Genomic DNA, 12,974 nt, shown 5'->3' with positions numbered 1-12,974 from the left:
GGTACTAAAGGGTCACTACCTGCACATTTTGGGGCATTCCAGGGTTATTTTGACAATTTTCTGGTGAAAAAAATAAAATCCTAAAAGACTAAAATAATGAAGAAAAATAAAGTCAAATTAGGTATCCCTTAATTAATGATGATGTTGATACTGTGACGACATTTTGATGACATCATAGTTTAGTTTGTGTTATGCTTTTCTTTGTTTTTGTGTATTTTATATGAAGTGAAAATCGACAGAGCCGTCAAAGGTAACAGAAACTCGGCCCTGACGTCGAGTCTGCTTTGTCCCCAGTGGTGAGCCCCTAAGCCGCCCAAGCCCTCGGACCCCTTTATGTCGTTTTCAACACCCATTTGTATATTAAAACTGCATTTTGCACTGACAAAAAGAAATCAACTGCTGTTAACCCTTCGATGCCTGAATTTACATTTAACAAATATACATCAAAAAGCATTGGGGTAATACATACAGTCATGTGAAAAAATTAGGACACCCTACCCTATGGAAGCCTGTGTATTTTCTAACGTATTTGGTCATATGGATATTTACCGTAATATCAATTTTTAAAATCTTGAGAGATTCAAGTAATAGAACTAAATAATTAAAACTGAAAAATATCTTTTTTAATAACTTTGTGTAAAGTTTAATTTTAAATAAATGCAATTTCTGTTGAGGAATAAATTAGAACACCCCCACATTCAATCCCACTTAAAATGGCTAAAATCATACACAGGGGTATCACATCAGGTGCACATGATTAGAACATCATTACCCAGTGTTATGAAGAAGGCTTACCTTATTTAAAGTGTGTACGACACCAAAAAGCATGTTTACTGTATATTTCACGCGGCGAAAGTATTCTGCGCTGAGGAGTGCGGGCAAACTTTCTTCAGACTGATGTAAAAGACTGGTAGATGGCTACAAAAAGCGTCTCACTGAAGTTATTTCAGCACTAGCCATTAGGTGGTGGGGTGTCCTAACTTTTTCCTCACTTATAATATGTATTTTGTTGATATATTTGGTTTAATGAGTAAAACAATGTTAATTTTTGTTGTGTACCAGCAATAAATCCCTTTCTTTTCCAAAAATAAAGAAAAACAAGATCAGAAATATGTGAACAATTCTTAATAAAGAACTGAATATTTAATGGGGTGTCCTAATTTTTTTCACATGACTAAGTACATGAAAATAATAGTAATATAATTAATAACATTTATTTATATAATTGAATTGAAAAACACCACCAAAAAAAAAAAGAAAATTAAAAACTACTTAATTTTTTTTTAAGTAAAAAAAAATGGAACTAAAGAAATAAAAGAAAATATTGTGTAAATAATTTTTTTTTTAAATGATAATGAATACAATTAAAAATGTATAATTTGGGGGGGAGGGGAGTATATAAAATAAAATAATTTCCTCCTTTATTTTCTCATTCTTAGCTTTATTTTTCACTTTTTCTATATTTACTTATTTATTAATTATTAACACTATTGTTATGTACAGTACTTATGTACATATGCATATGCCTTATGTATATTTGTGAAATGTAAATTCAGGCATCAAGCGGTTAACATACCCATACTTGTTGAAGAATGCAGCTTTTTGTCAACGAAGAGCATTGTTTTGGATGTTCTGTGTCGTTTGTTGTTATGTTAATGTCTTTCTTAAAGTTGACTAAATAGGAGACGGAATGATGAATACAGAACACTTAGCTTGAGATTTCATGCTGGGTGCAGTTTTAATTCACTTTAGTAACAGTGAACCTACAGTAAGTGTCAAAATCAATTCCTTGTTTTTGCTATTTCCTGCATCTGAAATGCACTTAAGGATGCAAGAGGACTCGCGCATGCTCTAATCCTGTTGCAAAATGTCCGCCAAGGGGCAACTTTGTCATTTTCCTACCCTTGGCTTGTTTGTTGTGTCCCCTGGTGCTGCTAAACTTTTAATTGCCCACGACAAGAACAAAAATTTGCATCTCATTTAAAAGCTATTAAGATCTAGTTATTCATAGCGTTCCTGTTTTGGTTTAAACCTTTAATGCACAAATTATGTTTGTATTTATTTATTTATTTAAAAATTAAAATTTAAAAAAGGGCACTCATTTAAATCATTGACTGCTATTGACGGCGCTAGACGTCCAGTCCGTTTTGACTGAACCCCTCCTGTTCAAATTGGATTGGACGTCTTGCGCCGTCAATGGCACAGAAAGAAGAGCATTAATGAATGTCTATCGCTGTCAGTGTCATGCAGTGAGTTAAATACTATGAAAAGACAAATCTAATTGGAGATTTATTTGTGGCAGTAACTAGAGTGCATTTCCGTTTTTATTCATTTTAATGTCATTAAGGTAGCTCTTATTACCATTGTATTCATTTATGAATTCATATTTAAGTTTAATAAACAAAAAAAGTCACTTACTTTATAAAGGGCTAACGCTCTTAAGCATGAGTGTCCAAACGATAGCCTGCGGGCCAATAGTGGCTCACGGAACAGTTTTTTTTTTTTTTTTTATTGTCCCGAAGCAAAGTATGAAAAGAGCAAAGTAGTAACTACTGCGACTTTGGCACTTAAAGGCTTATTTGTCCACTTTAGTAACCGCTGTCACTGAAAGGGTTAATTAGCCAAAAGTGAGCTGTTGCTTGGACAATCAGTTATTTTGTAGAGAAAGACTCATATTTTGAGCATGAAATTACCTTGAAGGCAAAACCGCAGTCAGTGTTTATTCCAACACGTATCAAGTGGTACAGACAATACACCATGTTGAGAAATGTTACCGGTTCCGCAGCCATGCGTGAAACCAAGGAAGCCCTGGAGAACGTGAGCGTCTCCCTGCAAGTGCTGCAGGAGGCCACGGGCAAGCTGGAATTCAACCTGAGCCTGGTCAGGGCCAACATCCAGCGCTCCCTCAACGACCCTGGTTGCCACGACGAGGAGTCGGACGCCACCTCAGCCCAGCTTTGCCGGGGAATCCGCCAGTCACTGGAACAACTGCACGTCAGCGCCAACTTCACCAGGGTATCGTGTAGTGTTGCACCGTTTTAATTATACAATCCAATTGAAAGTTGATTTATTGCAACTTTAAAAATAACAAAAAAAAACATCCAAAACACTTTTTTTCTGATTACATCAAGTCCAATGAATTAGAACACCAATGCATAATCTTGAATAAATATGTTTGAATAATAATTCCTCTTGTCATACTAAATATGTTTGAATTTTTTAATAAATCTACGTTTGTTTGTTTTTTTATTCTTTGTGTTACAGCTTCCCAATGTGAACGGTCAGCTAGAAAAGATTAACGACTTGTTGCAAACAGACCTCAGCGCTGTCATCAACAAGGTGCTGTTGATAAAATTTCGCAAAAAAAAAAAAAAAAAAAACATTAATGAAATGGTTTTTAAAAAATACATTTTCTTACCTATTTTAGGGTTACGCCTCCTTGAACGACACGCCTTACATGGTGATGGTACAGACTAGAAGTGTTGTCGACAGTAAGACAAACCTTTTGGCCTTTTTCTGCAAAATAAATCTGGCGTCTTATTTTTATGTCCATTTCCTAATCCAAACCGTTTAAGGGGTGCAGAGTTTGGTGGATGACATCGGCGCGAACGTGGGTGACTTGTCCAAAGCATTCCCAGTCCAAACCTCTCTGTCCAACTTCACCATCTTCATCAGCCACGTCCACGCCAAAATCGAGGACCAGTACCCTGAAATTGACAAACTGGACTTCTACAGGTCAGACCTCTTAAAATAATTGCTGTAAATGGAGTGTGTTTCGTGTTTTATTGTAGGGATGCTTTGCAAAGCAAAGTCAGTTTTTGTCCGATTTACATTATTGTACAGTTTTTTTTTTTTTGTAAAAGATGTACAAAATCTGACAAAAAAACTTCCTATACATTTTCAATGGCTCCATTCTTTTCCAAAGGCACAATCGGTTCAACTCCCATGAAAATGTATCTGCTCACGTCAATTTATTTTCAACTGCAAAAAATCCCCATTGGCGATTTATTATTGACCCCCCAAAAAAGTCCTCGAATTGCCCAAAGAAGTGACTCAAAATGTACAAGTTTGACCCGCTAGTCCCCCAAAACTACCATGAAGTGATGAATGATCAGGAAGTGACCCAAAAATGCAATAAAATCAATTCATTGTTATTAACAACAACAAAAAACTTCCCCAAAATGCCCGAAAATAAACAGGAAATGACAAATAAACAGGGAGTGACCCAAAAACACTCTAAAATCAACAGGAATTGATCCAAAATGTACAAGAAGTGGCCTCTGAATGCCCGAAATGTACAAGAAGTGACCCGTTAGTGCTCTAAAACCAACAGGAAGTGACCTAGAAATGCCCTAAATGTACAGGGAGTGCCCCAAAACCTAACAGGATGTCACCCGGAAATTCCGCAAAATGAAGAGGAAGTGACAAATGATCAGGAAGTGACCCAAAAATGCCATAAAACAGTTCTTCATTGTTATTTACAAAAAAACTCCTAGAATTGCCTTAAAATTAACAGGACGTTACCCATTCGTGCTCCAAAACAAACAGAAAGTACCATAAATGTACACTAAGTGCCGGAAATCTTAACAGGAAGTGACCCAGAAATTCTGCAAAATGAACAGGACGTGACGAATGATCAGGAAGTGACCCAAAAATGGCATAAAACAGTTCTTCTTGTTACTTACAAAAAAAAAACTCCTCGAATGCCTGAAAATTAACAGGGAGTGACTCAAAACACCCAAAAATCAACAGGAAATTATCCAAAAATGTACAAGTGACCCCTTCATGCCTAAAATGTACAGGAAGTGACCCGTTAGTCCTCCAAAACCAACAGGAAGTGACCTAGAAATGCCCTAAATGTATAAGAAGCACCCAAAAACGTAAGAGAAGGTGACCTGGAAATTCTGCACAATGAAGAGGAAGTGACAAATAATCAGGACATGACCCCAAAACTCCCTAAAATCAACAGGAAATTATCCAAAATGTACAAAAACTGAACTAAAACCATCAAAATGAATAGGAAATGACTGAAAAGCAATTGAAAGAAGCCATATTGCCGGAATCACGCCAGCTGAACCATCGGAACTGTGCTAGCACAATTCCAGCAACCCGGGCCGGCTGAACCCCGACAATATGGTCAAAAGGCCAAACTCCGCGCGTTCACCTTAGTCTTAACCCCTTGTACTGACTCCATTTTAAATGCTGGAAAAAGGCTTCGAAACACAAGTTGACAATTTATTCCAAGTCGGCAGCAATCATACAGCACAGAGAGACCCAGACGAGGACGCAAACTGGATCCAGGGTCACCATATCACAAGTCAACAAAAGGTTCCCAAGAAAAATGACAACAATTAGTTAAGCATTCAGTCTTTTTGAACTCTCGCAGGGCGGGCTGTGGGCCGGAAGAAGGGTATTGTTTAGGATAATCTTCTGTTGCAGGTTGAGCCGTATAGTTCGTGCATCACAGTTGCGGAGTCACCGTTACCACCACGTTGTCCACCTCAGGGTCAAAGAGGCACTGAGTGTTCAAGTTCTCAGCCTTTGCCTTCTTGTGTTATCAGTTGGGAAATCAGACATACAGAAGAGCTGATGGCGGCGTTTTGGTGGTCCAGGCGTGGGCTTGTAGATGTCTTGCCTATCACCTGCTTGTCAGCGTCAATCTCGCTCAGTCAGCTGCATGGGGCGCGCGTTGGGCTTCCGTGGTCAGAAGGCATCCTGTATCTTTCTGTCCTTATCTGCCCGTTGTCTTGGCGCTGCCAGGTCTAATCATTCCAAGTCCAACTGTTTATAATATCAAATATTTTCTGCTTGTTTTTCTTAAACTATGATCTACAGTAAAGGCTATTTATTTTACTTTATATTAGGTGTGTTAGAGTAATACAAACAGTCAAACAGTAAATATGAGAAAATATACTATTCCCTTCACAATTCACCAGAAATTGCATATCCTATTTTAAACAATATGTTTACTTTCCCTTTGTTGTGTTACTGTTTTGCGTGTGTGCCAGGTGGACAGGCTGTGTAGCTTTGTGCTGCATGCTGGTGTTGGTGCTGGCCTTTAACTATTTGGGCCTTCTGTGCGGCACGCTGGGATACGACAAGCACGCCTCGCCCACTACGCGAGGGTGCATCTCCAATACGGGAGGCACCATGCTCATGGCGTAAGTAGCGACATGGAGTCCCGGCTTCTCACTTACATTGGACTTAACAATAGCCACGTTTACATGCTGACTTTTATTCATACCGATTCAAATCATTCCGAATGGAAATTTCAGATCAGGTGTTTACATGTCACTTCATCTATTCCGATCCAGCGTTTACATGTGACTGCCTTTATTCCGAAAGGACGTTTGACAACTGCCTTCTGACATGCGCAGATTAATCAAAACAAAGCGTCACGTTGCAAAACATGGAGATCGATCGTCGGAGTGCCGCTGTTTTAACTTTAACCCACTTGTTGTGTTTGTGGGGTCGTATCCGCTTCTGCTGTTTTGCTCTTTTGCCTTGTAGTAGCCGGTTTTCCACCGGTTTCTAATCTGGTCATCGCTCCGGTCTATTCCGGCTTCGTGTAACCTCTCGTGAACTTTTTTAAATAGTTCACTGTTCCTCGTTTTGTGCCCGTCTAAGCGAGCAATTATATTCAATTCTTTTAAAGTTTGAATTAAATACAATCTTTCCGCCGGACTCCAATTAGGTGCGCTGTGCTTGGAAGCCATGTTGCAAGTGACGTTACTTACGTCACAAAGTGACGTCACCACGTCAGTACGGAGCATGTGCAGAAAGAACGCAACCAGACACCATTCCGCTTCCCTGTTTACATGATATAATTTTACTTCTAATCGGTTTGGGAAAAGGAATATTCCACCCCTGTGAATCGGAATGAAATTCCATTCGGTTTGGGCCTGTTCATTCCGAATGAGGTGTTTATATGGAACACATTTATTTGGTTTGAACAAATATTCCGATTGTAATTGGAATATTTGGCTCCATGTAAACGTGGCAAATGTATTGTTATCATAACAATAAGAAACCATAGGTTTTTAACTCTAAATAGAGTAGGCCTGAACGATATTGGAAAAAACTGTTGTTGCAATTTTTTTGGGGTTTGCAATATATTGCAATATTATATTGCGATATTAAATAAAATATATATTAGGGCTGTCAAACGATTAAAATTTTTAATCGAGTTAATTACAGCTTAAAAATTAATTAATCGTAATTAATCGCAATTAATCGCAATTCAAACCATCTATAAAATATGCCATATTTTTCTGTAAATTATAAATATATTCTGTAAAATAAATTGGAAAAATGGATATATACATTCAACATACGGTACATAAGGACTGTAGTGGGCATTTCACTCTACTGTCATTTAAATCTGTCTATGCTGTCCTCACTCCGAAGCATCTACTTTTTCCAAAGCTAGACAGCTAGTGAACGACACCTTAATAATCAGACTTCTTCCTTTTTCATCTGATTTATTAATAAAATGGACTCAAACCACTGTCCTCTTTAGACCGTAGTGAAACTACAAAAAAAAGTACACAAGCATTGCATTAGCAACAACGTTAGCTTAGCACGCTATACAGGTTCACTAAACATAAACAAAAAGCGTCTCATACAAAAAATATAACATTTCACTTACTAACATAATATGTACATTCTTTATAACAACCATACTTATGGACAAATCTTGTCCAAGGATCATATGAGCACAACATTACAACGTAGGCGTCAGCCTGAGACGTCGTGCAGCCATAATGAACTGGCAAGAAAGCAATAAACCATGTCGCAACGCGACCACAAGAGTTCGCTGTTAGACAGCACAAAAAACCTTGCTGTAAAACTTACCAAAAGGCAGAATACTGTCTGAGCGGGACATGTGCGTTAATTGCGTCAAATATTTTAACGTGATTAATTTAAAAAATTAATTACCGCGTGTTAACGCGATAATTTTGACAGCCCTAATATATATATATATATATATATATATATATATATTTTTTTTTTTTTTTTTTTTTTTTTTAATTAAAAATTATTAAAGAAATGTTCACTAGATGACTTGAATAGCTTTTTGGAAAGACTTTGGATGACTCACCATCACCACAGTGTACAGTGATCCCTCGTTTTTCGCAGTTAATGGGGACCAGAACCCGCCGCGATAAGTGAAAAACCGCGAAGTAGCGCCCCATCCCCATTTTTTTTGTTTTGTTTTTGTTTTTGTTTTTGTGTGTGTTTTTTGGCTCAATGTATTTATTCAGATTTAGCATTGGAAAGAGAAACATGTAAGACATGTTTTTTTCTCACTTTTTCCCCCAAAGTGATTTTTAAAATATATAAATAAATGGGGGCACGGTGGCTGAGTGGTTAGCACGTCTGCCTCACAGGTCTGAGATCAAGGGTTCAATCCCGGGCTTCGGCCTTGCTGTGTGGAGTTTGCATATTCTCCCCGTGCCTGCGTGGGTTTCCTCCCACATCCCAAAAACATGCATGGTAGGCTGATTGAACACTCTAAATTGTCCGTAGGTATGAGTGTGTGCGTGAATGGTTGTATGTCTCCTTGTGCCCTGCAATTGGCTGGCAACCAGTTCAGGGTGTCCCCTGCCTACTGCCCGTAGTTAGCTGGGATAGGCTCCAGCACCTCCGCGACCCTCGTGAGGAAAAGTGGCATGGAAAATGAATGAATGAATAAATAAATGGTTTTTAAGCACTTCAAATGTCATAATTATGATCAGTTTTAAACATATCTGTCCAACCAAATCATTTTTGAACAAGAATAAAGTACTGTAGAAGAAAAATGCTTGTCTTTATTAAATGCTTCTGTTTATCTACCTTAGCTGTGACTCTTGGAGTGACATGTAGAAATTTCAAACTCCTCATTATCACTTCTGGCATTTATTTTATATCCCTCCATCGTCTCCACACGCGCACACATTGATTCCAGCGCGGCTTCCTTGCAGAAACTGTTTAACAAGTTAAACGATGATTGACACATGGCTCCGCTTTGAAGTCCGCTTCTATGGCAAGATCAAAAACAACGAGAATCGTTAACTTTAATAAGCAAGTGCTGCAGTGACTGTGAGAAACAAAGGGCTGGGAGAGGGAGGGTGTGAGGCTGTGCGCAGAGCAGAAAGCAAGGCGAATGTGGATTAAAAAAAAAAAAAAAACTATCGCACGTGCTTGTAATGGGACTATCGCGCACGCGCACATCGCGATGGCGATGTTTAAACGATATATCGTTCAGGCTTAATATAGAGCAATTAACTCATTGGCATCTTGACTGGGAGAGGCTGGCAGAGAGTTTTATTGGTTGTTGTCGTTATAATTGTTCTTTATCACCTTATCCACAGTGGCGTGGGCTTCAGCTTCATCTTCTCCTGGGTTCTCATGGGCCTGCTGACTGCGCTCTTTCTGGTCGGAGGGAACATGGAGAAGCTCATCTGCGAGCCCTACCACACCAAGGAACTCTTCAAGGCCAGTCCTCGAGGGGAATATGGGCTCGAGCATGTTAAATCTAATAATGCCGATGGTGCGCCGTTCAATCTTTCCTTCCGACTGGTGTCCAGGTGGTGGACGCGCCGTACCTGGTGAACCCTGAGTGGAGAAACTTCATCCCCGGGTACCTGTACAACGACTCGGAGCTAGACCTCACCGCAGAGAGCGTGTACAGGTAATGCTGGGTTTGCAAATGTGGGAATGAGAATTTACAGTTACTCGTGGCTTCCTTCTTTTTGACTCAATTTTTCTTATTTTTGTCCCTCTCAGTACTTATTTTTAAATAGGACATATATAGTATATATTATATCAAGGGCGTAGGTTTGGTGTCAATAATGGTAGGGATGATATGAAAGCATAACCTGCATGTACACTTTTTGCTGGGGACAGCACATTTATAAGACCAAACAGATTGGGTGAACGGGGGTCAGCCTACATTTCTCACTAATAAGACCCTAATTAATTGATAGGCCAGAGGTGGGTGCAGTAGCAAAAAATTTTACTCAAGTAAGAGTAGCGTTACTTCAAAATAATATTACTCAAGTAAGATTAAAAGTAGTCATCCAAAAAATGTACTCAAGTACAAGTAAAAAAGTATGCAGTGAAAAATATACTCAAGTAATGAGTAACATTTTGAGTAACTGCTTATTTTTGTTTGATTTTTTTTTTTTTTTTTTTTTTTTTTTTTTAACAATGGTACTTTGTTTTTCTCTCGGCACAAACCTATCGATATGAACTGTTGTTAAAAAGACACTGTAAAATACCCATTAAATAACCAAAGCCAAAGAAATAATGGAAAAATATCATTAAATTAATAATAAAAAGAGAGAGAAAAAAAAAAAATGTAATGAAGCATTATTCGTCCAAAGAGCATGAGTGCCCTGTCCCCTAGTAGAGAAAATAGTTCCTAGTTTGAATAGTGAATACAGTATTGTAGTTCCTTCATAGTTACTATTATGAAATTAAAAGGATCATATGTCCGGTTTTCCGTGGTCAGTCGGTGCCAAATAAAAACTGGGACCCTGATTTATACTAACTTTCACACTGCAAATTTATATCGTCTTAATCTGATCATATTTTCTTAAATCTATATTTTCAGGTAGCTATTTTTCTTATCTCAAGAAATCTTAGTAACATTTATATGAAGCACTGGCAGATAATTTCACTTATTTCAAGTAGATTTACACTGAAAACAAGGTGGGGTTTTTTTTGTTCAGTTTTAAGGAGGTGGATTTTTGTAGGGCATATGTATTGGTTCAGGTTCGATTCAAACCTTTGTTTTCAAAAACTACTAAAGAAACATTTTGAAAACTTCTAGAACAACTCTCTGGATTTCATTAGCAAATTTAAATTGCATTATTTGAACACAAATTAATAAATTATATCACCATACACAAGAAATACAAACTTGTTAATCATCTCTTAAAGTGTCCAAGAATGCAAAAAAAAAAAAAAAAAAAAAACATTTATCTTAATACCACTCAAAATTGTCTGTCTAAATAAATATACCAAAAAAACTTCTTAGACAGGGAATAACAAAAATAAATAATAAAAATGGAGCCTTCCTCCATGTAAAACACTACTGCTTTTGTCCACAAGCACAGCCAAACCTATTAAAGAATGAAAGCTGCTTTGGGCTGCTTTAAGAACACATAAATAAAATAAAAATAAAAACTAGGGAGAAGGGTTGATTCACTACATTTCTAACAGTTTAATTAACGTCAACATTAGAAAACATCCAGGAGGATATTTCTCTCAAAGCAGCTTCCTCCTCGAGTTCGACACATTTCCACAGATTAATGTTATACTAACTCTGATGCAGGTCAGACTTTCAGTAGCAAAATTAGTGGTATGTTCCCCACCTACACAACATTGACGTTTGTACATTACTTACGGCTGCTAGCGGGGACAAAAAAAAACTATCTAACTAACAAAATATCCCTCATCTTCGAAGGGGGCAAAAGAGGCGGCATGTTGTATTTCTGTCGGGGGACGGGGGGTGAAGTAATCATCCAATCAAACGGGCGTTTGTGGCACATTCAGCAAGTGAAAAGGGGTCAATGTAAGATTGAACATAATTAAAGTACTGTAATTCACTTAATCATGGGAGGGTCAATTCTATTCTTACAACATATGGGAAGACAATCTAAATTACCTATATAACTGAAATTATGTAATGCACATAAGGTTGCTTAAAAATTGGTGGGGACAATTTGAGCTTCCTGAAAAGTTGGTATGTCCCTACTGTCCTGATGCAAACCTGATATAGTGTTTTAGTGTATAGACAATGAAATTTTTTGACCGCAAAGATTTATGAGCGGTGTAGCTGCCTGACATCATTCGTTGTTTTCCAAGTCTTGTTGCACTCCATTCTGCCCTTTTATAGTCACGCACATGACAAAGCAGTGTAAACTCAACTCACATTTACACTGTGCAGCATTTACATGCTGGCTGTTAATCTAAACTTCCTGTCCAGTCAGATATTATAGATTGTAATGCACTTATGTTCACGATCACTGGGTGGCAGCAAATGCTCTTATTAGCATCCCTTTTTGTGTGCGTGTTTGTGTGTATCTGTGCAGCACCTGCAAGGAGAACAAAGGCATCTACTCGGCTCTGCGCCTGGATAAAGTCTTCAATGTCTCCAATTTTCTCAATGCCACAGTGGTCAGTGAAAGCAACACCAGCGTGTGCCAACACGTGACTGATACTATTATTATAATTATTGCAATACAAGGAAGGCCTTTCAAGGGACCCAATATTGAAATACATTTGTTTTCTTTATTCTACAGTGCTGGCCAAAAGTATTGGCACCCCTGCAATTCAGTCAGATAATGCTCAATTTCTCCCAGAAAATGATTGCAATTGCAAATGCTTTGGTAGTAATGTCTTCATTTATTTTGCTTGCAATGAAAAAAAAACACATGAGTGAATGGGGGAAAAAATTAAATTGTTATCATTTTACACAAAACTCTAAAAATGGGCCGGACAAAAGTATTGGCACCCTTTTAAAAAAATCATGCGATGCTTCTCTAATTTATGTAATTAATTAACAGCACCTGTTACTTACCTGTGGCACATAACTAACTAAATCACACTTGCAGCCAGTTAAAATGGATTAAAGTTGACACAACTTCTGTCCTTTGTCCTTGTGTGTACCACATTAAGCATGGAGAAAAGAAAAGACCAATCTGGGCAATCTCAAGGCTACGAGTCCATCTCCAAAGACCTGAGTGTTCCTGTGTCTACCGTGCGCAGTGTCTTTATTAATAAGTGTAAAGCCCATGGCACTATGGCTAACCTCCCTAGATGTGGACGGAAAAGAAAAATTGACGAGAGATTTCAACGAAAGATTGTGCGGATGGTGGATAAAGAACCTCGACAAACAAACAAACATGTTCAAGCTGTCCTGCAGTCCGAGGGTACAACAGTGTCAACCCGTACTATCCGTCAGCGTCTGAATGAAAAGGGACTCA

General features: G+C 38.0%; 1 protein-coding gene across 3 annotated transcripts in view; it reads left to right on the top strand.

Annotated features, from left to right (window-relative positions):
• The window catches only part of prom1a (prominin 1a), a 135,661-nt gene that overhangs the window by 79,905 nt on the left and 42,782 nt on the right, over positions 1 to 12,974 (top strand). For 2 of the 3 annotated variants that reach the window (XM_057849376.1, XM_057849375.1), the window contains 8 exons: positions 2,786 to 3,015; positions 3,265 to 3,339; positions 3,428 to 3,491; positions 3,576 to 3,735; positions 6,009 to 6,161; positions 9,354 to 9,477; positions 9,570 to 9,673; positions 12,081 to 12,165. In XM_057849376.1, the coding sequence (XP_057705359.1) occupies positions 2,786 to 3,015; positions 3,265 to 3,339; positions 3,428 to 3,491; positions 3,576 to 3,735; positions 6,009 to 6,161; positions 9,354 to 9,477; positions 9,570 to 9,673; positions 12,081 to 12,165 (995 nt within the window). Of the gene's footprint in view, positions 1 to 226; positions 251 to 2,785; positions 3,016 to 3,264; positions 3,340 to 3,427; positions 3,492 to 3,575; positions 3,736 to 6,008; positions 6,162 to 9,353; positions 9,478 to 9,569; positions 9,674 to 12,080; positions 12,166 to 12,974 lie in introns of all 3 variants that reach the window. The other variant, XM_057849374.1, reaches the window with a different exon arrangement.

Source organism: Corythoichthys intestinalis, chromosome 11 (assembly GCF_030265065.1).
Source record: "Corythoichthys intestinalis isolate RoL2023-P3 chromosome 11, ASM3026506v1, whole genome shotgun sequence".
In the NCBI taxonomy this organism is placed as follows: domain Eukaryota; kingdom Metazoa; phylum Chordata; class Actinopteri; order Syngnathiformes; family Syngnathidae; genus Corythoichthys; species Corythoichthys intestinalis.
The sequence above is the reverse complement of the archived record's forward strand: the minus strand, read 5'-3'. Positions and strand labels throughout refer to the sequence as shown.